At 34.5% G+C, this 26396-nt stretch overlaps 1 protein-coding gene across 5 annotated transcripts in view; it reads left to right on the forward strand.

The window, feature by feature from the left end:
- The window catches only part of LOC134543092 (uncharacterized), a 54461-nt gene that overhangs the window by 24368 nt on the left and 3697 nt on the right, over positions 1 to 26396 (forward strand). The window contains exons 5-17 of one of the 5 annotated variants that reach the window (XM_063387873.1): positions 4596 to 4831; positions 9625 to 9660; positions 9867 to 10000; positions 10094 to 10260; positions 10969 to 11171; positions 14347 to 14500; positions 15043 to 15209; positions 16440 to 16783; positions 18998 to 19134; positions 19213 to 19324; positions 20072 to 20189; positions 24247 to 24351; positions 24462 to 24621. In XM_063387873.1, coding sequence (XP_063243943.1) covers positions 4596 to 4831; positions 9625 to 9660; positions 9867 to 10000; positions 10094 to 10260; positions 10969 to 11171; positions 14347 to 14500; positions 15043 to 15209; positions 16440 to 16783; positions 18998 to 19134; positions 19213 to 19324; positions 20072 to 20189; positions 24247 to 24351; positions 24462 to 24621 — 2073 coding nt within the window. The remainder of the gene's footprint in view (positions 1 to 4595; positions 4832 to 9624; positions 9661 to 9866; positions 10001 to 10093; positions 10261 to 10968; positions 11172 to 14346; positions 14501 to 15042; positions 15210 to 16439; positions 16784 to 18997; positions 19135 to 19212; positions 19325 to 20071; positions 20190 to 24246; positions 24352 to 24461; positions 24622 to 26396) is intronic. The other 4 variants (XM_063387874.1, XM_063387878.1, XM_063387875.1 and 1 more) reach the window with 4 other exon arrangements.

Genomic DNA, 26396 nt, shown 5'->3' on the forward strand with positions numbered 1-26396 from the left:
TTTGGATTATTTGTAGCATTTATTTTGTGCAATTTCAATTCTGACACATTCCTGTGCCTCCTCTCTCCTCCCAGATACACCGATTACAGCTATATTAGTACGTATCTTGGTGACTGAAGAAAGAAACAAAACATGTTTGCACCTATTTATGCAAAGTTTTTGAGTTGCTGCCTGCTGGATAAGGTGGGGTTTCCCCACTTGGCTTTGAAGGTTTTTTTTTTTGTGTGTCAGTAGCTCCTGTAGACTGGGCATTTATTCAGTTAGTATTTTATTGCAGTGTTGAAGATGTGAATAAGTCAGAAATAGTTTTGACGTTTGCGTATTGCTTAGACTTTGGAGGGTAATGAATTGAGCCTATATGCATTTTATTATTTTATTATATAATTATTATTTATTTCTTAATTTCTTGAAAATAAATAGAAAGTGGTCAAAGCCAGTGATGGTTGATGTATTTTTGGGTTTAATGGTCTATTGATGTTCTTGCGAGAAAACAGGACATAATAACTAATAGGTGATCAATTCTTATTTCTTTAATCACTTTTTTTCTCTTCAGTTACTTGCTGAAATTTTCCTCTCTACATATTTTAACATCTCAATTAACTATCTGTGGGTCTTTACTTGCATATAATTTCTTTGTATATTGAACTCAATTATTTTTTATACATTGGGCTGTATTTTTTTCATAAAGCTGTACAATTTTTGCTTTGAATTTTTAAATATTTTCCTGCAATTGTTTCTTGTTAAACTTTATATTTTAAATATTTTATAAATCTAAATCTTTGTGGATGTTACTCAATACTTCTGTCAGTATTTTCCCATTACCATCTATGTATTTACTGAATTCCATAACATGTCTCATGGCATAATCAATAGAGTACGCAGAATTTCATATCGCGGGGTGGTGGGGGCGGCACATTTTGCCCACTGTTTTCCTTTCAATTTATTTCCTTTTGTTGGTGGGAATGATAGATTTTTAGAATTTTATTTTAGAATTTTAGCAGGGAATATTTTCGTCCCTATGTGTACACCCTTAGGCATAGTAAACTGTCAGTATTTTTTTTGTTTCTCATCCTTTTTATATATCAATTTGTAGTAATTTGATGTCTGTAAATATTGGTTTCCTTTTTTTTTTTGTATGAATACTAAGACTTTTTACTTAAAGAATTACATGAAACTTTGCTATAAAAATAAGTGTAAAATTCATTATCTTAATACAGTACAGTGGAATCTGTAACAAGAAATTTTAAATGTTTCTTGTTCACCAACCTACCTATTCCAGCTTATATAGTGGTTTAAAAAAAGCCCTTTTATTTTGGTTCAGTTACTAGAACATATAACATACAATAGAACATTTTTGATCACCTCATAATATTGTTTTGTTATTTTATGTAATTTTGTATTAAAATATTACCTCCTACCATCAATAAAAGTTGGGGAGGTCGAGAATCTATAATCAAATGTTTTTTGTGCATTCCATTAGGCATTCTGTAGAAAAGTTGTGAGGTCTGTGTATTTACTGTAATAAAGAAGTGATGAATGAATAAAATAATTGAAATAATCAAGTACATGGCCATAAGTATGAATAATTGGGGGTTTGTTTTTGTGGCAATTAATCTATGAGAAATTATAACAGACACAGCTGAAGTACCCAGTGTTGCCTGGGCTAAACACCTCATAATGTAAGGAACATCACTACTTGTTATATTAAATTTTTACTTCTGCAATACAATAATTTCATTACTTTGACCCGAAAATAAAGGGCAGAGAGAGCATAGGGGCAAAAAAAAAAAACCACTAAGTGCTATGGGCAATAACCCTGCTTTTTGTACATCTATGAGTCCGGAGCAAGGTGGGAAATTTGTCCAAAGTCAACTTTCCCCCCTCATGGGGGAGGCAGGTCAAAACCACAAAATTTTGATAATGTCAAAAATTGATTCTCTTTCGATTTGAAGTGTTTCCGAGCCATTCGAGATCCTCAACCCTCACCCCCACCCCCCCAGGGGAGAGGTCATTTGTCCCCGATTTTTTTGAAATTCGGGACAATTAAAGTATGTTGATTTTGACGTGTGTTCAGGGCGTTTGAGTTCCCACGGACCTCCCTGTGGTGTAGGAGAGGGGGGGGGGGGGTAATTGCCCCGCAATTTTTGGGACTTTGAAAATATTTAATTTAAAATGAACTACAAAATAAAAAAATAACATTTTATTTAAAAAACTAAAACAACATGCTTTATTTACATGAACTAAAAATGTAAAACATAATCTTTAAATTTAAGTAATCTAGGGGGTGCTCTCTTTTTTCATTTTCATAATGACTTTGTCCTAACGAATAGACATTTAAGTCAACTGATATCAAGCATCCCACACTTTTTTTTCATTAAAATTAATTGTTTTGTTTATTACTTGATTCGTATATTAAGATTATTATTAAAAGATTTTGTTATACAGAGTTGTAGTTAATTCTGTCAATGTTGAAATTACTTCATTTTAAATATTATTTTTTACTGTTTAGTTCATACAATTAAAGTGTGTTTATTTAGTTTTTTAAAATATAATTTTTTTTTGTTTTATGTTAAGTATTTTGTGTGAATTAGAGCTTTTAACATGTGCCTTACAGTTCATTGAGAATAAACTTACACAGACAATAAAAAACAAAAGATAGTAAAAATGGGCAGCTCACTTTTATGAATGAGCAAATATTTATAATTTGGCTTTAAAAATTTGAGGAAACTTGAGAAACGTAGGGAAAGAAATTCATATAAAATAAAAAGCACATAGTAGATTCTGGCCAGCTTTGTCGAGGGTGCAACGCATAGCATTTGGCTGAGTTACTAACTGTGGGTTAGCAGACATGCCAGAAATTATGAATCTGTCACAATAGTTACAAATTTTCCTTCACAATTAAGCTTTTACAAGTGGTACTTCACAAATTACGATTTAAGATCGGTTTTGGCAAACAATTCAAATCGTGCGTATGTTTCTTCAATAAATACTCTTCAGAAGTAGTCTGCCATTTTCTTAGCACTCGTTTGTCTTTGTTTTGTGACTCTTCGAGGAGGTAAGTTGATCTGCTAGCGCCTCACACAGTGGACACTCATATTGTGTGTTCTGATTGCTTCGAATTGCGTGATGATGAGTAGTTTTTTTTTTTGCTTATTACAAGAAAATGATTATATTTTTATGTTTAACCATGATATGTTTCAAATTTTCTGTAGTATGGAAAATAAAGTTTTGATAGTACTTTAGGAGTACATATGTTCAAGAGTGTTTTTTATAATGTTTTTACAGACTACCTTTACCTATTAGTAATTACCTTTCTTGAAAGTTGGCAATTTCTGGTTCAGGAGCGCAAGTAGTTGACAGTTCAGTTGCTGCGGCAATCGGGAAGCGGCTTAGTGCACCCAGGCACAGATGGTCTAGCCCTGCAAGAGGCACAAAGATAACACAGTTTAAAGAGAAACACACAGAACATTCCCTATCAGAACTAATTTTTTACTAATCTAAATGTGCCGTCGGCAGTTTAACTAACGATGACTTATGACAAAAAATATAAACACTAGTGAAATTTACCCCCACTGCTTGTTGTTGCTAATGAGATGATGAGACATTACACTTATTAAAATACTAGCTAATGCCCGGCATGCGTTGCTATGCCTCTTTCAAATTTTTTTTTTTTAAGTTGATACGCATATACAAAGCATCTCTCTCTCTATCTGTCATAATATGTCCCTCTATAAACCTCACTATATTTCTCTATATAAAAAAAGTCTGTATATTTCTATCTCGATATATATCTATCAATATGTCTGTGTCCATATCTAAATGTTTCTATCTATATCTTAATCTATTTCCCTTTCTATATGTGTATCTCTACATCTCTATGTTCCTCACTCATAATCATTCTATATATATATATGTATGTCTATATCATCATATTTATATCTTTACAAAACAAGACGAACACACAAAAACACACACACATACATATATATATTTTTTTCTATTTTTTTTTTACCTGTCACAAGTGATGAGAACTAAATGTTTAATGTAGTAATGAACTAACCCACATGATTGGCAAGAAGAAGGAAAGTTGAAAATGTTCTGTAGGGTTCAAGGTGAAGGTAGTTTTGAGTGCGAAACCTACAACATAATGCCTTGGCTGCATGGGGTCTCACGTGGAACTTACTAATAGTGTTTCCAAGCCGATCAAAATTCAACACTGTGACCCCCCCCTTTTTTTTTACACATTTTGTTTACAGAATTGTGTCCCAATATTTAATGGGTTTATTTTCAAGTAACTATTTTCCAGTTAACTGGAAAGATATGTTGTGAATTTGTGTGTTGTTTTTTTTTAAATTTTTTTTAAAGTTTAGCATTACTGTAATAACAATATTAAAGCTTTTTTTTTTTTTTTTTACATGAGTGCAAAAAAAGTTTTAGTTATGATATTTGCAGTAGGTTTTGAGGAATTAAAAGAAAAGGAAAAGCATGTTTAGTGATGCAGGAACAGTGTTGAATGAGTGAGTGGTTGTGAGTGAGTGAGTTGAGGACGCTGACTCCAATAGTATATGATTGCTATGTTAGTGATCGATGCGCAGGTCGCCTGTTAAAGGACTTGGATCTCGGAGCTGAGCTGATTCTCGCCAACAGCGCAGGCCCTAGCTCGGGAATGCCGGTGCGCCAGTCTCGGCGCATTGCGCAGATAAAGATCAAGGAGGAGGCGGAGCGGAGGAGGATGGAAGAAATGACTCTGTTTGTCATCAAAGAGGAGATGAGCATGACTGAGAAAAAGAAAACCAAAATAGACAAGCTGGAGGAAAGCCACGACAGTCAGGTAAAAGCCCTTTTTTGCGTTGTATTGATTTAGCGAGATATCTTCTGAGTTGTGGCAGTTCTCACATGATTTTTTGAATTAAAAAAAAAAAATTGTTCCTAGAAAAAATTTTTTTACGAAAAGTTAGCCTTGTTGAGAGTTTCTGACAGATAATGGGACATCTTTATTTTCTGCACATTAGAGGCTTGGTTATCTGAAAACCCAAAGATGCACCGGGATATGGTTGTAGTACATGTAAAATATTATTAGACATGATTCTACCAGTTTTTACAATGTATTTTCAAACCAAAACCACACCGTGGTTTAAAACTCTTAAATGGCTATAAAAGAGGAAGTAAAAAGTAACTATTCAAGGTCTGTGTTAAAAAGAAAACATTTAAATACAAATAATATTTCATTGACATACCCACAATAACTTTTTGTAATTTATCTTTTTAGCCCTGGTATTCTCTTCACAATTAATACTACCGTTTTCCTCAGAAGTGATATTGTAAAATATATCTGACTCATGCCCAATAGTATAATTTAACACGTTCAACCCTGTTATAATTGTATTTCTGTCTGTACATATACATAAATTAACAGAGTATAATTATTTAAAAATTAAAATTATTGCTAATTTTTTTTACTTTAGATTTATGAAAAGGTTAATTAATTATGTAAAGTTTTTGAAGAATTGTTTGTAACATTCACATTCTAATGCTTAACATTTATTTAAAAATTTTTTGCACTGTTTGCAGTTCTAAAAATAATTGCGTGACTTTTGAAATCCCATCATAAATAATGTAAGAAACAGTGTGCAAATAGATTGTACAAATTTTTGCTAGCTAAAAAGGATTAATTTATGTGCCCTAGTATGTTAAAAATTTTTTTTGCAGTTTCTGTAGTTTAGAACAGTTCTAGTAATACTACTTGTGTCGGTACCCGCCCTGGAAGCAGTTCTCTGTACGACATTGTGGCACAGAGGTTTTGTTCTACAATCACCTTTTTTTTCCCCCTTGCTGGTAGAGATGACCTGGCTGGTGGCAGTCCTATACGTGCACACACGTAAGGCTGATGATGAACTTGTAGATAACTGCACAAAGAGAAGGAAGTTGCCAGACCGTACTTCATGACCGCATGGCAGAAATAGAGAAATGACACAAACTCACTGTTTGTGTGGCTATGACCTTCCTCCAATGATTTTCTATTATAAAATTGAATTTACCCCTTTTTCACTCCCTTAGGGATGGAATTTCATAATTATTTGTAGTGTACGTCACTCTCCGGCTCATAAACTATCTGTATGCAATAAATCATTTTGCTGTGTTGAAGAATAAAGAAGATCAACTGGACAAACACTCTTTTCACATTTATAATATTAGTATGGATTAGCTATACATACATATTCCACTAAGGTTTGTCTCTAGTTCCATTTTGGTATTGAATTCTACCCCAAACTTTCTGGGTTGGGTGAGTTTAATTGTAAATACAGATTTGATGACATATCAGTGTGCTTAAAACATTCTCTGTTACCTTAGAGGCAGGTTTTTTCCTTGAGTTTCAGCTGTTATTTTACAATATAAATAGCAAATTATTGTCTGTACGGAAAAAAAAAAAACTACAATTTTTTATACTTGTGAGAAATATGTAGAAGTATAGTATTTGATTTTTTTTTGTGTGCTGACTACATACCTGATACATACTTTTATTAAATCTAAGCTAAAGTAACTTACATAGTATTATTTGTATTAGATTTTTGTATGTATCTGACTTTTGCCTGATAAAATTGTGTTGTTCCTTGGTTTTTTTTAGTGCATGGGGTAATCCTTTCATAACTTTATTTGTTCTAAATTTCAAGTTAAGTAATAATGTGGTTATAGATGCTGGACCTTTTACTGTTACTGATATGTATACACATACACACACAATATATATATACACACACACACACACACACACACACACACACATATATATATATATATATATATATATATATATATATATATACACATACATACACACACACACACACACACACATTTAAAAAACATAATTTTTGTTGTTGGCAAAGTTAAGGCAAAGACAGAATATTTTATTTAATGATTATTTTGGCCTCCAAATAAAAAAAGTTCCTTTTTGGTGAAATCTTGTGCATGCTCTCTTCACCAACATTTGAATAGTCACAGTGGAAACAACAATAGGGATTTAGATTACCTATCCATCTGAAATGCTGGTATAGCGCTCAAACATTGTACTTCGTAAATAAAAACAATTTACAAGCATCACATCTTTTACTTCAAGCTTTTCTTTGTAAAGTAATTGTGAAGATACTAACAAAAACTAAAGATATAGTTCTTTTCTCACTTCCAGAATTTTTGCATGTTAAATCCTTACATTTTCTAAGTCAAAATTTTAAAATTTAATTTTAAAACATAGTGACAGTTTTAAAAATAGTTGTGCCTGGCCTGTAGCTGGACTAATATGGACATTTTTATTATATATTAATGTTTCATTTTTCCTTTACGGTGTGAGGACGTGAAAATACAGGTGCATAATCCTTTATCCAAAATTCTTGAAACAAGTGGGTTTTATATATGTGGAGGTTTTTAGTTTTTAGAATTACAGTTATGTATTATGTATAGTAAGTGTTTGGTGTATCTGTAGGAACATTTTGTATAGAGGTTTGTATGTTTGCAGTATTTGGTCATTTATTTTCAAATTAGTCTTCAGTGTAAGGCATTCTTAAGTATTTGAGGTTGTTTTATATTCTAGGTAGTCTTATATTCAAGGAGGTTTTAAATTATATCTTACATTTAAAGTAATTAAGTTATCTTGCATTCAGTTGTTTCTTGCTTGAGGTAGTTTCATGTTAAATGTTGTCTTGTGTTGTAGTTAACTCTTGTGTTTGAGATTGCCTTAAATTTTAGAATGGAAATGTTTAGTTTGATATTTTCTGATTTGAAATAAAGGAGTATGTGGTACTGAATCCTATCCAACCTACCCATATCTAGTTATAATGTGAGATCATTTAAGTATTAGATTATTGAAGTTTTAGCCAGAACTTCATTTTGTATAAGCTTCATTATTTAAAAATCCCCAAAATAGTTCTTTTTTTAGAGCCTTTTTTATATTCAGAATCTTAAGTAAAAGGTTGTGAACATGTTAATTAGTATAAAGTAATTAGAAACCTATTTTAATTTTAATTAAAATAGGCTATTATTAAGAAATTTACTTTTAAGAGAGAAGGCAAATCTGTTTTCTTTTCTATCATTTTGATCTACAAAATCAAGCTGTATGGTACAATTTGAAATAAAAAAATTCCTTTCGGGTCAGCCTACAGGCGTAGGTATATTTCAAAATACCTATTTCTTCTGGAAATATTTTGAAACTTATATAAACTCCTGGAGCATGTTATGAACTTATTGTGGCCAACATAACATCTTATATGTTCGCCAATATTAAAAAAAGATGGATTTAACATTTTCTCATATTACATGCAGCAAAAATATTTTTAATATTTTTAATTTAATGCATTCAGCATTGAATGTCTTAACAAATTTCATATTATGCCTACTAAGGTAGTTAGATTAAATTAATTTTGGTCTTCAAACACTTTTTTTTCATACCTTGTACTAATACGTGGTCAAATAATTTTTTATTTTGGACCAAGCTTTGTAACATTAAGATAGTTATTAATGAATTCTAATGAATTTGATACTAAGAAAGTTTTAATTTATTAAACTTCAACCCCTTTTTATGGTAATAGTTTCATCAAAAATTGTTTCAGTTAAAGGTTTTAGATAAAGTTTATGCATTTTACAATAAATTATATTTGAATTAAAAAACAGTTAATTTAAAAAAAGTAATGACATTTTGTCTTTCCATCCTTGTTATTTCCACCTCATGCAGTAATAGTATGTATTATCAAAAATTGTTTCAGGTAAAAGTTTTAGATAAAAATAAAATTTACAAACAATTTGAATGGATTTGATAGTGTACGTACTAAGGGAGTTATGAATTTTGTTTTTTTAAATTCTACCCCTTATTTTTTCAACCCCTTGCAGTTATGGTTGGTTGTATCAAAAACTTTTTCTGACAAAAGATTTTGGTATTATTTAGTTATAATGTGATATTTCCCATATAATGGGAGTTACAGCGAATTTTCTGTTTTTCAAAAAAACCTTCCCCATTTCTACTCCTTTGGTCGGATATAGCCCATTAACAAACTAGACCAAGATTTTCCACTGCTAGATTTTATGTATCAGTTTGGAAATGATTTGTGGAAAATTGCAACATTTATCGTGTTCTCAATATTGTGATATGTATATAAACTTTTGAGTTTGTGGTGGTTTTTTTAAGTCTATGGACCATGAAACAAAAAAACTATATAAAAAATTTCCGAAAGACGCGCTATGGTAACAACTACAATAGGGTAGTATTTCTTTGAAATCTACCTAAAAATTAAAATTTAATATCTTTTATAATGATTTATGGGGCTTGGATTGTGTGTACAGTTTTGTTGCACCTTATGTATATATTTTTGCACATATTTTTCCATCTGAAAGTTTTGTAGCAATTAAATTTTCTGCATCATGAAACTTATTACATAAAGTATCTTATGCATACAACCCATTTGTTTTTTCTAATTTTGTATAATTTTTTATTATTTTATATGTTTGTCTTTTAGTTGTTTCCCTAGTTTGATTTAATATTTTATTAAATGCAATATTAAGGACTTTGCTACTGTATTTTTTAAGCATGCTTCCTCTGTTGCCTGGATTTTGCATTTTTTTGGTGTTTATTTTCAGCATTCTAACTCAGCCCGGAAACAAAAGAAGAAACATGTAAGTCATCTTTTAAGTGTGTTTCAATATGTATTAAATTTACCATCTTATATTTATAATATACATTTACAATTGTTTAAAAAAAAAGTTGTGCTAATGTTTATAGTGTCTTAAATAAATGTGTAGTATAGTTGAGAGTCATATATTGCTTGTCAATCATCGTTATTAAGTTTATTTCCAATAAAATTTATGTAAATGTTATCTAGAGTGATGAAGACTACATAGCTGTCCCAGAAGAGCAAGTGGTTTCAAAGAAACAGAAAAGAAAGAAGCGAAAGAAGAAGTTAAACAAATTGAAATTTAACGAAAATAACCCCTGGGTGTCCTCGTCAGGGTCAAGGTAAGGAGTTGATGATCATCTCTCATTTGGTATTCTCTTTCCTTTTGTCGTGTGCTGTGCGTGATACAGATGTATCCTGTCTTGTCTTCCCAGCTCTTCTTCCGTGGAAGAAGAGGAAGAAGAGGACGAGGAGCCGGAGCCGACGGAGGACGAGAGCAACCTGGTGTTCAAGTCGGACCATGAGTTCTCCCCGGAATCTGATCTCGAGGATGCAGGGGACCAGGTGCCGATGCCACGCAGGGCCCGGACTGCTCAGAAAGGTATATTCAGGGCAAGGAAAACATTAACCTTATTTCCCAGTTGAAGCAAGGTTAAAGGAGTATCAATACCTCTGTGTATTAAATTAAATTTAAATGTTTTTATTTTATAAAGAATGTTTAAATAATTGAGCTCATCAAGGTACAGTAAACTCCCTATTATCCGCACATGCTACGAAAAAATACAGCACATATGTAAATCTGTATTTTATTACAAGTTAGCAAATTTGAACTCTACTGACGAGTGCATTGTGTGCAGTATACAGTAAAACGCCACGGGCCTTATCGGAACTCACGGAGTAGGCTGGCATGCGTTGACATTTTTGTCTCTGTCGCGCTTTGTTTCTGGTCGTATGGTTGTGCAATTTTATGTTTACATTACTGAAATGTATTGAATGTTAATTATTCAGTAAAATACTAAAATTTTAGCATCTTTAAAAACTTTTTTACTGTTAATTATAACTTTTACTGTACATAAATGTTTATAGATTTTTAAGTAAAAATTAATACTTCCGTTTTTGTTTCCCATTTTCGGCTCTTTTGCGGATTATCCGCGATTTTCACTATCCGCGGTGGCCCTGCCACTTAATTTCGCGGATAGCGGGGTGTACTGTACAAATGATACAGTGACCTTTTTTTTATATATGAAATTAATCACGTGTAGCTACGTTCGATGGTAGAAAGAAAAGAGCTGGTAACATGTAGCGGCAGGCACGGGGGTGCTTGCAGACGCGAGTGGCGGGGAGGCGGAGGTGGTGGCAGACGACCATGCGTGCCAGAAGTGCGGGCAAACGGACCACCCGGAGTTCATCCTGCTGTGCGACAAGTGCGACCACGGCTGGCACGGCTCCTGCCTGCGCCCGGCCCTGCTCGTCATCCCGGAGGGCGACTGGTTCTGCCCCCCATGCGAACACGTGAGCATGAGCGCGAGTCTCGAACACGTTAGCTCACGCTTTCCAGACGTGCTCAGCGATACATGAACTAAAGGGAACATTTCTAAAGCATTTTAACCATTTAGCGTACTAATATTCAGAATATACTTGCACAGAAAAAAAAAGAAAAAAAAAACATTTGAGACAAAAAAAAATAATAATAATTCAAGCAAGAGATTAGAAATAAAGATGGCGGACTAGTTTGAGATAAAACCAAGTTGGTTATGTAAACTTATGCATTAATATAGGGAAGAGTTGGACTTGCGCTGCTTATGAATAATAATGGTGATTTATCATAATGGACATTAGGAAGAGTTCTGTTGCATATTTTAACATTTTTAAATATTCTAGTGTTAGACACCACTACAGCTTATAGCCAAGACATTTGTATACATTTGACGTGTTCTTAAAGTGATGATAGGTAAATCGTTTTGTGTGTGTTAATGCTATAAAATAAAGTTGTGGACTAATTTTAGTATTCAGGGAGAGTTTTTGGTGAAAATTATAACAAAATTTTGGCATTTTTAAACTTAATTTGTTGTTATATATATATATATATATATATATATATATATATATATATATATATATATATATATATATATATATATATATATACACACTAGCTGCCCGACCCGGCTTCGCACGGCTATACTAATGGAAAAAAATTAAGCCACATCTCCCATTTACAGTAATGGTAAATAATAAAAAAATTCCGTGAAAATTTATTACAATGCTGTATAATGTACCGATGGTTTCCCGACTCATGCACGCAACGTACAACTGATGTACCCGTACTTCGCTATGGCAGTCTACAGGCAGATCACTCTTGCGCCGCTCATTATACATGCCCCTCCTTGTGGGTACGCCACTGCCACGCAATGCCCGTTGCCATGGAGACGCAGAAGGCATGAACAATTGAAAATCCTGTTCTCATGCAGACAAAGTACCCACTGTTTCCTGGTTTTAACCACCCATGGGATCTAATTTTCGGAAAATGTCATCCTGCGTAACGTAAGGAACATTACTGTGAAGTTTCAAGTCTGTAAAATATATATACTTGAAAAAAAAAGGGCAATTTTTGATATTTAAAGTACCCGCAAAATTTCAACGGTGATGAGGACTGCACTAACAATTAAATAGCCGTTGCCATAGAGACGAATGAAGCATCAACAATGCTACAGCCGTTGCCATGGTGATTTCCTACCAAAAACTGGAAATACAAAAAAAAATTTAGGGGTGGACTACCCCTAACATTTAGGGGGATGAAAAATAGATGTTGGCCGATTCTCATAGATACCGGATAAGCACAAAAAATTTCATCAAAATCGGTCAAGCCGTTTCGGAGGAGTATGGCAACGAAAACTGTGACACGAGAATTTTATATATAAGATATATATATATATATATATATATATATATATATATATATATATATATATATATATATATATATATATATATATATATATATAAAGTTATATAAACGTGTGTGCGATGTTGATATTTGCTGTTCAAATTATGCTGGCATCTTTTATGCTTTCATTCTTAAAATGCGATGTCTAGAAGTATTTTAGTGCCCTCTTTCAGAGCTGTACCAATTCACAAAATTATGCCAATGCACCGATATGCTGATTCAACTGTTGCTGATTCACAGATTCCGAACCAATACAGGGAAAACACATTTTGGTTTTAAACGTTTTTTAATATTTACTAAATAACCCAAAATGTCTCATTCTTAGAAAAGCATGCAATGCAAATGCACATGTACATATTTTAGTTTTAGTTAGCAAAAGTTGATTAAAAATAAATATATCCTACGAATAACTGAATGAACTGAGCTGTGTTCGCTTGTTAAATGATGGTAAGTGAGGAAAGAATTTTTTTTTACATTACATATTTTCAGGGTGCATACACATACAAATTAACGAAACAGGGTTGCTATAAAATCCTTTAACTATTTTATGAATTTATTTCAACTGAAATAAATGTTGTTTAGTGTGGTAGGTCTAACTGTAACAACAGCTCTTTATGTGTGTACTAGAACTAGAGGGGAGAAATTAGTATTTTTAACATGTATTTTTGCTTGAGGTAACGACAAGGGACAGGGTGATATTGAGTTATTATCGGGGTGGAAATGTGTTCATTTGGTTAATCCTAAATATATTAATTCTGAAATTTTTTTTAATTACTAATATTAATTATTTCTCAACTGCTTTTTTGTTTAATCAAACTATCTCCTCCCTCCCACACTCCAATCAGAAATCTCCATCAAATTGCTTTTCCTAGCAAAGTAGAAGACACACACTTTAATTTCATTATTACATTTTCATAATTTACTACATTAATTCTTCAGGTAGACAGCTTAAAACCATAATTTTTCTGTAAAATCACCAATGTTCTTGTATGTTCAGCTTTCCTCGCTATTTAGGATGAGACTAGCCTTTATTTGTTGAAGTAAAGGAGCGAACCAGCTTTTAGCGACTCTGCACTGTACTTTATGGTGCCTTCCTTCTGTAAGGTAGCCCAAATGGAAAACAATAGGAGGTTCTCTGCATATGGCTGTTGGTCTTTAATGATTTGTTGGTTATTTCATTTTTCTTTTGTAATTACTACTGCTTTCTCTTTTTGCGATGATTGTTTACTATTTTCTTTTAAAAATCAAAACTTATTACACTATTAAATTGCAATAAACTTTTTCTAGTTTTATGTCACACTTTTACCTTCATAATTTTCCAGTATTTTTTGTCGCCAGTACTCCTTAAGTAATTATTGTATCAAATGTTTGCAAGTGTTAGATTTTGGTGGCGTTATTTAAAAAGTATCAAACCTTTCCATAATGGATTTTTTATATAGTTCTTGGTAACTTAAGTATGGAGTTCAGTTTTTAAATCATGTCTCCTCACGGCATGACTGTCCTAAAATTTATTTAAATAAGCTGTGATCACAGTTCTAACCATGATCAAAAGTAATTAATTATTTTACCCTTTTTTTTTTTAAATTTCTGACAGCAAATAACAAATGTTATTCAGTCGGTGCTGATACCAGAAAAATTATCAAAGAATTATGTGTGCAATAAAAAAATTACGTATAGAAAATACAAAACAAAATGCCAGAGGAGAAGAGCTCGCCTTCTTCACGTGTCATGTCTGTGCAGACGGGGCTGCTGCTGAACCTGCAAGAGAGATTGCGCGAGTTTGACCGCTGCGCCAAGCGTCGCGAAAACGAAGAACTGCGGCGCAAACGGCTCGCGTACGTGGGCATTAGCCTCGACAACGTGTTGCCCAACAAGGACAAGGAGGAGAGTGAGGGTGAGTCGCCGTCGCGTTGTTAACTGTTGGTCAGAAACCGATAGTGATGTCTGGGATGTGGTGAACAAATTTTTATGCATGTTGTTTTGATAAGCTTTGTGTCTGTTTGGTTTTTGTGCAGTGATTATTTGATTTTTGTCATTTTAAGTACATATTAGGAATGTTCATTAACACTTCATCTCCTTTGATGGTTAATAAATTTTTGATCATGATTCAGTAGTGTTGGTGTAATCTTCTGAATTCTGAGCTATTTTGTGTCTCATAACTGTTTGCATGTGATGAACCGCTGCATAGGGACATACAGTTAATTAATTTGTAATTTTTTTTTAAATAAAATATTTTTAATAAAAATTTTTTTAAGAAAGTTGTTAGAATAAAAAGGAACTCTGAAATAATACGTTATTTGAAAAGAGTAGTATATTGTAGTGTTAACGTTGCTTCTGGAGCTTCTTATACCTGGTTTTCATGTGAATATTGAAGTTAATTGAGAACCGCCAGCTTCGAAATTTTGTTTGTAATATATTTTTTTTTTCTGTACTCAGCTGAATCCTTTTCCGAGGTGAAGGAGAAGAAGTCTTCGTCGTCCTCTGACTCTGGAACGTCGTCGAGTGACGAGTCTGAGCCTGTGTACCAGCTCAGGGAGAGGAGGCAGGCTCTGTTCAGCTACCGCTTCAGCGAGTATGACGACCTCATCAACTCGGCCATACAGGTGGTGTATCACCTGCAGCTTGTGCAGAAGCTGCATACGCCCATCCATTCTAGTCTACTAGCGTGTGGTATACCTTACTTTGTGAAGCTAATCAAAATTCAAGTACTAAAGGCCGAACCTATGAAACACGTTCAATTTATCATAGTCATTATAAGTCATAGAGTATCCAAAAATCTAAGAAAATGAAAGAAATATTCATACATATATACTTTACTGAAATTATGACCATTAAGTGTGAATGTCCTGTTCAGGTCATTCTTTATATTTACCTTAAACTTGCTGACTTTTTGATTGGCTGAACTTTTACAAAATGAATCATATATATATATAGCACACTTTTCACATAATTAGCTGGCAAAGTTGCATTTTTAACATTTTTGTGCATCGTGGATAAGGAGAATAAAATGGAATACAAAACTGTAACTTAGTTTTAAAGTCAATTTTACTGGCTGCTTTGTGATTTGGTTTAATTTATTTCAGAAAAAGTTATTTAATTTTACCTGGGGATTAAAATCTTCAGAATTTTTATGATTTTAAAAGGTAAATAATATCAAAAAATTTTTTTTGGAAAGAATTTTAAACCATACAATACAGTAGCCACGAGCATTGCCTTTAAACCAAAAAAGTTTCAATTGTTTATTCTATTTGGTTTTCTTTATCCATACTGCATAAAAATTCAATTTTGCCAGCTATTTATGCTAAAAGTATTTGCGCCAAAGACTCTGGACTGCAATTCTGGATGTAGGATGATCTGGTCTGGGCTTTGATGTCCGGGCGGAAGTTCTGCGTTGCAAAATCCTTAATGCTGAATCACACGATGACTCACGAAGTTCAACACTCAGTTGTAATACAAACATGGGACCACAAGTTACAATCAAAAACGTCTTTTTCACAGATGCACTTGACGAAGCTTATTTCCACACATATATTTCTTTTCTTAATAAATAATTTTATCTTCTCTGTATTGCTTTGGTCAAGTATGATGTCAACTCTTTTTTTTTTTTTGTTAAATGCTATTTTTAATTAACTATTTTATAGGAGAAAATTCTCAACATTCTTTAATCATCACAGTGGTATTTGTCCCCTGCTATGGGCTATGGTTGATTCCTTCCCCGAATTCCCTGACGTGTACGTTATACATCTGTCTCTAATGACCTCCTTGTGTATGAGACAAGAAAAAAAGAAAGAACCAAGCTTTAATTGCTTTGTTTATGTGTGATGTGCCGTCAGGATGAGCTGGAAGCTGTGAAAGGTGCCGGCAACCAAGGGAGAGGCAAGGACATCGCCAACATTGTGAACGCAGAGAAGTCCGAGCCAGAGGCGGAGCCGAGGCCAAAGCTGACGAACGGGAAGGAGGCGGAGGAGCGGCAAGAAGGAGCGGAGGAGAAAGAGAAACCCAAGGACGGTAAAGAAGTGGACGAAGACGAGGACGAGGAGGAGGAGGAAGAGGGGTACATCCCGCCTGTCAAGCCCAAGTACGTGAGCATCAGCAAGAAGAAGCACCGTCGGCTGAACAGCCTGGACATCAGCAGTGAGGACGACGCGGATTCCGACGAGGACTTCAAGGGCACCAGGTTAGGGCAGCAGGATCACAAGTACTCGTAGTTGCCAGCTGTGAATACTTGTGCGACTGTCCATTTTCCTCTGTGAATTAGTTACCTAGTGGCCTATCTGTTCTTTTGTTATACAAATGTAGGTAGGTTATACAAATTTACCGTATTGGTCCGAATATAGTCCAACCTTTTTTTGCCAGTTTTGTCAACCTTGAAATCTAGACTCAGCCTATAATGGAGCTTAGCCAAAATAGTATAGTTAAACACATACATGAAACTATTTTGGGTTTTTTTACGTCAAAATTAAACGTAACGGTAAATGTTTTTACGTCACAATTTCTATGAACTTAGAAAATGTAGCCATTGTCATATAAAATGTTGTCACCACTACAAAAGAATGTGAAGATAAACGGAAACACAGCTTATATATATTTATATATTTTCGTAAGTAAGATAACACATTTTGTCAGTTCAGTAAATACTAACTTAGTTGAAGTTTTACTGTGGTAATATGCTGCTGATAATCATTTTTGTTAGTTAAAATTTATTTTTCCCTGATTTTGAGTCTGCTGTAGAAGGGGTCGGCCTATTTTCGGACCAATACGGTATATATATTTTCTATGAATTGTCTGATTCAACCAATGATGTAATAGGAAGCTCAAGTGATAGCAGTGGTATTTACTGGTCATTAATCTATAGCGTAGTAAATATTTGATTTTCTTTAGTTGAAAGGACTGGACTCCTGGTCAGTTATTTATGGGATCATAAATGTCTTTCCTTGATTGCTTGTCCTGTGGCTACTTCTTGCTTCCAGTCAGTATCCAAAACTGTTGATACCTCACTGGGAATAGCATTTACGTGTCTAAACATATTCTTAAAGTTTATTAAAATAATTCATAAAATCACATGTTACCAAAACTATGCTCTCCCACAATCAAAGATGTTAGTTATCAGAAAACAAAGTTGTCGAAGGGGAAAAATAAGATTAATAGTATTAAAGTTCCCAAATTTATTTTTAACTGCAAAGTGAAATATGAACTTATTAAAATTATATTTAACACAAACTGGCAATGAAATGGTGATAAATAAAAGTTTCTAAAACTATCCACACAAATAAGTAAACTTACAAGTAAACTGGAAGCATGAACATTTAGTAAATTACTACAAATTGATACATATAAAATTACATTATAAAGCCAATAAAACTTAAATAAAATTGGCGTACCTCTAAAACAAATGCTACGTAAAATATAATCATAAACAAGAAAAGTTTAAATTTCTTTTTTCTAACGCCTGGGAATTTCTATTCACATTCAAGAAAGTTATATCAGTTAAGCACCTGCATATTTTGATTTATATAAATTTTTTTACTCCTCTCAGCAATTGAATAGCTCAGCTAAAAAAAGTTACTCGCATGTGGGGAAATGGTTTCGAAACCTTCTTCGCAAATTTGTCCGCATGCAACGTTACTTCACAAAAAAAAAAATACTTTGGCCGCAAATAAAATGTACATTAGTTTTTTTAGTGACTTAGGGCGTGCAAATAGACAAATCAAACGTCTGGGTCTTAATTCTTCAGCGGTGCTACAGATACATGGTAGACGTAATTTACTTGTAGTGTCATAGTTGGCGCTGTCCAAATTGTGTGCCATCGCGGCTCACGTGTACCAAAAAGCGTGCCTCCTGCCACATTTACATGCAGAAACACGTATTCCAAATCTGTTACACCAGCTCTCCTGCATTTTTGTTTCTTGCGCGAACTTATTGCACGTGACCACACCAGTCAGTAGGCTTCAGTCGACTCGCTCTCGCTCGCGCAGCGCAGTTCACAGCTGATGCGTTGTGACATCACGCTTGGTCTAAGCGTAGCTACGAGCCGGAGCTACTTGTAAATATAAACTTATTAACTGAAGTCTATTTCCTACCAAATTTTATGTAGCATTAAAATCCTCTATCATTTTAATGACATATCTTTAAAATCTGTAGATGAATATTAACATCAAGTTTCAAACTGTTTACCAACTTGACGAGATTAAAATCTTGTAACTTAAACAAAAAATTGAAAATAAAATAAATTAAAAATTATATATGAAATGTATGTACTAAAATTATATTAAAATTATAATCAAACGCAAAATAAAATTACCAGTGTGCATTGGTGACGAGGTTCACACTTATTCTCATTATTGGTTGTTTTGTCAAGGTCCAGGAGTGTTTTATCGATATTCTCTTCCAGTTCGGTGGAAGAGGAGGATGAGGAGGAGGAAGAACCGGACAGCGATGACTCGGATGCCGGACGAGGGTCCAAGCGCAGGTCGCAGCCGGTGCGAAGGTCGGCCCGCGCCAGAACCACGCGAATCGACAGGGAGTTCAGTAAGTTGGATCGGGGGGTGGTGTCTGCTTCCTCAGCGAGTGGTTGCGTCCTCATGACCACTGTGCCTGTGTTTCCAGTCAATGACAACAGCGAGGACAGCGACTACGGCCCCAAACGAAAGAAGACTCGTCGCCTGTTCATTGATTCGGAGAGCGAAGAGAGCGAAACCTGGGGTCGCAGCAAGCGAAGGTGACTCTCTTTTTCTTCTGAGAAATGTCAGCCTGTGTGATCCCTGGGGTTAACAAAAAAAAACGGCTTCAATTGCAGATGATTTGCAGAAATTAGTACATTACACTATACCTTTGCTTTTACAAACCCAGATTTAATGAAGGTAGAGATTTTACGAAAACATTCTCAGGATCAGTCGATACATTGGAAATTTTGACACAAAAAATAAATCAGAATAAAATTGAAAAAAAAAATCACAGTTGAAGCATATTAAATTTGTTATTTTTAAACACATAGCATATATTTTATGTGGGCTTTACTACTCTCAATTATGATCGTATAGAAAATAAAAATCACACATTCCGTTTCAAAATGCAGCGATGGTAGCTTCTGTGACGTAAGTCGGCACGTGCAAAACTTCTCTGTCTAGGCTAGCACGTGCCGGCGGCAGCATTGGATCATGTGGCCTATCCCTTTCCTGGTTTATATTCTTCAAGGCTAAATAAAGCTTATCCCTCCCAGATAAATTGTCTTGCTTCCTCTCCTCTTAACATTCCAACATTTCCAGCGCGTGACGCATACCTTAACTGTGTGACGTATAGCTTCGAAAAGTGTCACTGGCAACATGTTTCACAACCCCACCCCAAAACCCTTTATTTTTACCCTGAGAAGTGTCACTGTGGTTGTGTTGCGGAATTTTTTTGTTTTTGCTGAAATTTTTGGTAGCAAATAGATCTCACTTTTGTCTGATCTTTTTTTACATTACAGAAAATCAAGTAGCAGTCATAAGTCAAGCCACAAGAGCAAGTTTAAGAAGAAGAAAAAGAAACACAATGATGAATCTGGTGCAGATAGTAGTAAGGAAAACATGCCAAAGAAGCGAAAGGTAACTATTAGGGTAGTATTTTTTTATTGAAGTGATGGCAATATTCTGCACTGAAGTTAGAGTACAGTATTTAGCCAGCTTTTAAATTTTTGGGATTCGCGAAACTTTACCAAACAATTCTTTGTTTTATGCTCATGCAATTTGGTTGTTGTACTGTAATGAATTGATTAGGCCTTTGCCAGTATTGGAATACGAATAGTTTTTTTTATTCCTATTCAATTCAACATCGAATTCTAACGCTTTGAAATAACAAAAATAATGAATATTCTTGTTTGCTTGAGAATATTTGCATTGAATACCTCCTGAGTTTGACGTATACCAATGTTCACTGTTGAGTTTGTCATTTGTGAACTATAAATACACAGGAACTCATAATCAAAAACATAAGAAAAAAATGTATGCGTGGAGTCCACATGCGACAGAAGTGAAACCTTGCTTATTAGGTATAGTGTATAGGTAGAGATAAATTATTAGTATTTTTTTATCAAACAAGAGATAATAATCGAGAATAGTAAGGAAGCAGGTGTTATCTCAAAAGAAAAAAAATTCATTTTTCCGCGACTTCTATGGTTGCATCCGTCCACTGGCACTTTTTGGCACCTCTTTCAGCAGTTTATTCTCACGTTGCATTTGATAATACCTCTTATCTGCTTGTGCCTTTATATTATTTTTAGGCATGATGTTAAATCACTACCACCAGCAGAATAAAATAAAAAAAAGTAATAAAAAACACCAATCAAACATAAATTACGCTGAAGTCTATCACACAACTCTGTAAGTCCTTTTGGCATTTCAAATCACAGTGTTCACAAACAAAAAATAAATTAAACTTATAAAGCTAACCTCTTAGGTCTATACGTCTTTTTTTCAATCACACTATTCATATTAAAAATTAATGATACTTATAAAGTTAATTAAAAAAACCAATAACTCTTTTCCAAATGAATAAATAAATTGTAGATACTATAAATAAAAAAAAAAATTATGGTAGCGTAAATAGTTAGCCGTTACGAAAACTGAGGAGTAGACAAACACAAGCATCGTTATGAGAATTTGGCTTATATTACATTATAGATTATAATAAACTTTATTGCAAACTTCAAAATTTTTTTTTTTATCGTGCTTAGTTTTAAGACCATGTCTGTTATTTTTAGCAATTATGAATAAGCAGTATTTGTGTCCTGTTATGTTATTTTGTGTTTTTTGTGTTTGTCTTTATTACTGAATTAGTGTTGTTTGTTGGCCACCTGCAGTTGTTCTGCTTGCTGTGTTACCGATGATGGTGGGAGTTCTTACCTTTGCAGTGATTACGTTGTACTTGTCTTTACGTGTTGTGCCCACCATTAAAGTCTTATGATTGGTGTGCATGTAAAAAATTTAAATAATAAAAAAAACTTTTTTACAAAAACACTTATAAAACCACAATGTATACACAACAGATGCAAATTAAAAGTTCTAAACACAATGATTTCCAACTTTTTTTTTTACTTTTTCATGAACTGTTAGCATTAATTAAAGGAAAATTATTTTCATTGGTTATTTTTTAAATACAAGTGAAATTCAAGAATTTGAACCACAGGGTACACAGCATTTAAATACAAACTGTCAATTCTAGTAGCAAGAACCTTAAATCTATTGGATATGAACATTATTTTCTTGCAGGTAAACTACAGTAGAACCCCGATTTTGCGAACACGGATTTAACGAAAACAGCGATTTAACGTAAAGGTTTTCAGGAACCATCAAAAAACACCAATTTATTAAAATAATAATATAGATTTCCAAAAAATGAAAGTAAATTGTAACGGAAACTTATTAAAAAAATACACTCTGTGGTGTCAGTAATAGAATGGAGGTACTATATATTAATACATATGTGCCTTTGCATCATCTGTCCAATCACGAAAAAATAAAAAAAAAATTGTTCAAATTGCTTAAAAACTCCGGGCGCTGTAACTGAATTGCGTAGGTGCGTGCCATTGCGCGCGCCTGGACAGATAGACTGTCCGCGACACATGACGTCATGAAGGGTTTCTTTGTCCGCATCCCCCTCCCCCTTCCTTGACCATGGCTTGACTCACCACGTTATCTTCCAATCACGCCCGCATAGCCAATAATCACACGTTTCCAAATATTCCTTTTCCCATCCTCCAGGTTTCTTCAACTTGTGACCACGTCACACCAATACGCCATTATTATTCTCAGTAAGAGCTTTGTGCGGGTGTTTAGTATTTGGAATACATTTTTTATAAGTGCTGTTCGGACTTTGATGTTTTGGAGTAGATAATCACAGCGACAGACCGACAGGATGCGCTCCCGCCCTTGCCGTCAACGATGTTTATTTTGACAGCTCAAGCAATTATCTTTCTCACGTCCCTTCGCAGCGGGGGAAAAAAAAAAAAAAACGTTGGAATGCAGATGGAAAAGTAACTATGCATTAAAATAAATATATTTACGGCCCTGCTAAATTTTTCTATTCAATAAAATTCGAGGTATTAGTGATTTTTCAGCAGAAACTGCTGTGTGACTAATAAACAAATTGTATCATAATAACTTAAACTTATAAAGTATTTATTAACGGCGAAGGACAGTCGTATAAGCCCATAAAAATATTTATTTTACCGAGAATGGACTATACAACCTGGCTTTTGTCGCACGCGGTGTGGGAGGGGAGGAGGATGCTGACAGTTTCTCACGCAGAAGTTTGTAATAAGGGAGGGAATGTGTTGAAATGTTAGTTGATAAAAGGGGGGGGGGGGGGGGGGGTGTTTTTACATGGTTTGTAGCTCTGGGAGGGATGAGCCTTGAAGAATTAGCAGGGGATGGGAGAGGTAAGCGTCACGTCATATGACGTCAAGCCACCGCTACCGCCAGCCTGGCCGGACGGTAGAAGCTACCACAGCGGCTTTTCGTGTGTGCGGGCAGGTAAGATAACATGGCAGCTGAGACGGCTTTTCGTGCGATAGTGGAAACGCCGAGCTCAGCTAGACACTGCCGTGTGCATCGGCGGGATTCTACTGTACATGACTTTATTTACTGTTTTTGGATATCGGCTTTGTTACGTTTTTTTGACGATTCGTTTATGTTACTGGTATTAGAACTGGACAAAACTGGGACACGGGCGGTGGAGCTATTATTTTTTTTTTCCGCTAAGCTCGCGTCTATTGGCTGGCTGCTGATGGAAGGTCACGAGTCTGGGCAGAGAGTTGAGTGAGTTATACAGCGCATGCGCAGCTCAGCGAACAGAGAGAGCCAGCCGGCGGCTACGCCACGCCGTAACAACAGCTGACTTGAGTACAATTAATTACCTTTCTCCGCGTACGCGCGCTATTTCCATCAATTTGCGGCCATTTTTTTAAAAAATTTTTTACTGTGACACAATGTGTATGTAGTTCGTATTTGTTATAAACGCTGCAGGTTGCGACTGTATTTTAATAAACTTTAACGTATTTCTTACACTTTTCATATATTTTTTTGCCTAATTTTTCACGGTTTCTGAAAATCTGTACGTACGACTGAGGTGTTCGTACGAACCGGGGGCCGTACGAGCGAGATCAAACACATTGAAGACGGAAAGTTGACAAAGTCTGAGATAGCACGGCAGCACAAGATATCGCCGTCAACCCTGTCTACGATATGGAAACGTAGGGACGCGATTATGAGTGCGGGGGTCATTGAAAATCGGTAAATCGGATTTAACGAAACATCGATTTAGAGTAAACATTTTCGGTAACCATAGCACTTCGTTAAATCGGGGTTCTACTGTAGTAAAAATAACCATTATGGAGACGTACCTATCATGTAATTATCTTTTTGTGCTCAGTTAATGTTAATATTAATTTGTGAATTGAAAGTTTTTGAATTTTTTTCAACCAGAGAAAGATAATTCTTTGCAGGTGGTAAACTCTTGTAAATGTCACACAAGGAGTGAAAGTGCAACATGATCTTCCGAATTTCTTAACGCAATTTTTGTAAGTTTGTTTGAATGCTGCTTGCATGCTTCCTGTTCAGTCGTAAGCTTGATTTCAGTAATTGGTAGTTTGTTCCCTTGCTGCAGGTGAAGTACGGAGGACTGGACAGTGTTAATGATGTCCCTGATATGCCTCGCACCAGAGGTAGAAAGATGAACTACCAGGAGATAGTCGGGTCTGACAGTGAGGAGGTGAGTTTTCTGTGTATGTTTGTAGTCGGTCATCATAATGTTACATGCAGGCTTGGTTTATTTGCTGAGTGGGCAATTTCATGAAACTTTACCTGGGTTTGTGGTTTCAGGAGATTTTGAAGGCCATGCAGCGGAAACTAGAGAGCGACGACGAGTTTGTGGCAGCACCGGAAGACGAAGAGGAGGATGAAGAGGTGGTTAAAGCAGAAGAAGATGAAGATCAGAAAATGGAAAATATAAATGATCTTGAGGAAAGTGTAGAATCGCCAGGTGAGTAATCATTGCTGTTCCCGATTTTGCTGAACTCTACTGAGAGTATACCGATTCAGATTTATCTGTTACTTTGTGACAGTTTGTGTTGGACATAGCTTGCATTGTCGCTACATTACATCAACAGCTCCTAGAACATATAGGTATGTGAGTAAATTTGAATTGTAACACCAGCAAAACCTTACATTTTATTGCAACACCATCTCTTTCATTTCTATACCTAATAGACAAAATTATCCAGGCTAAAAAAAACTCTAACGTGAAGAAAAAAAAAATTTAAAATTTTGCACAATACGTTTGGATTGCAGGTATGCAACGAACTCCACATAACACACAACTTATGAAAATAACAGTTTCTAAAATTATCGCCAGGCACACCAATTCAAACTTGGGTTTCTTACCCGTTATGGTGCATGTTTACTTCATGACAACTAAAGTTGCTACTTGTTGAATTTTTAGCATTTTGTCTTAATTATTACTCATTTTATGTATTTCTGTATGGATTTTAAACTTTAAGAATTGTTTTTTTAAAATTTTAGTATTCATTCATTATCATAACACACAACATTTTTAAATAAAGAAATAAAATTTATAGCAAAAAAAAATGAACTTATCTGTACAAAAATGTCCGCGAAACCACATACACCAATCCCTCATTTAGCACAACTAATGCGTTCCTAAAAATTGTTTGTGCTATTCGAAATTGCGTATTCTGAAGCATTAGTCTCCATAAATAGCAAGACTAATTTACTTACGTAATGTGTTCCAAAATGTGTAGGGAAATATTCTTTACGTAATATAAATGTGTAGTATAACACTCAATTATAAATATGTCACCATTTATCTTTATAAGCTTACCATCAAATACTTTGTATGACAAATACGACAAATATGACTAACGTGAGATAGGTGCTTATGTACTCCAAAATTAAAGTGCTTATTCGCGTATAATGGCCCGGTCTGTGGCCGAACGACGATACGGCCTGGCGGCATACGCATGGACGTAAAAACAAAAGCTGTAACTGAACTTGCCATAGCTGATGTTTGTACAACAGCCAATAGCATAGTCACCAGCGCACACATCTCTTCCCCCCCCCCCCCCCTTCTCATTTCCTGTAGTATAGCTAAATGTAAGCCACTGTACATCTGTTGTTTACCAATTTGAAGCAGACTTCGTGGCATCATTCCTGACTTTTTTTTGCCTGTGGGGATTTAGCGCGAACTTAAATTTACAGACATGCTATTCAAGACTGGGACAGTAAAATGATCATCGTGCTAAATGAATTCACGCAATTTGATGTCGTGCTAAGTGAGGGATTGTTGAATCTTAATTTTGATATTCCAGACATAGAGACTGTTTTTATGTTAAAAGTCGAAAGAAATTTTACAAGATGAGATTTTCAAGTTTTATCTATGCATATCTCCATGAATAGTTAAATTATTATGGAGTGCTTGGGCGAGTACATCTATGACAGACATTGTTTTAATTTGAAAACTCATTTAGGTTATGTTCTACTTTTAACATTTATCTTATTCAAGTTTTGTGTAAAGTGTTGTGTCAAGGTTTGTGTAAACTTATAGTTACTGTTACTGTATAATAACTACAACATGCTTAGGTTTGTGTAAACTTATAGTTGCTGTAACTGTATAATAACGACAACATGCTTAAAATAAATTCGCAACTCTCACGAATGACATCACGCCCACATCATGCAGTGAACAACCATGCAGACATGATTAAAGCATGCTTCAAATCACCTCGCTTATGGAGTTAT

This window comes from Bacillus rossius (assembly GCF_032445375.1).
Source record: "Bacillus rossius redtenbacheri isolate Brsri chromosome 9 unlocalized genomic scaffold, Brsri_v3 Brsri_v3_scf9_2, whole genome shotgun sequence".
Classification (NCBI taxonomy): domain Eukaryota; kingdom Metazoa; phylum Arthropoda; class Insecta; order Phasmatodea; family Bacillidae; genus Bacillus; species Bacillus rossius.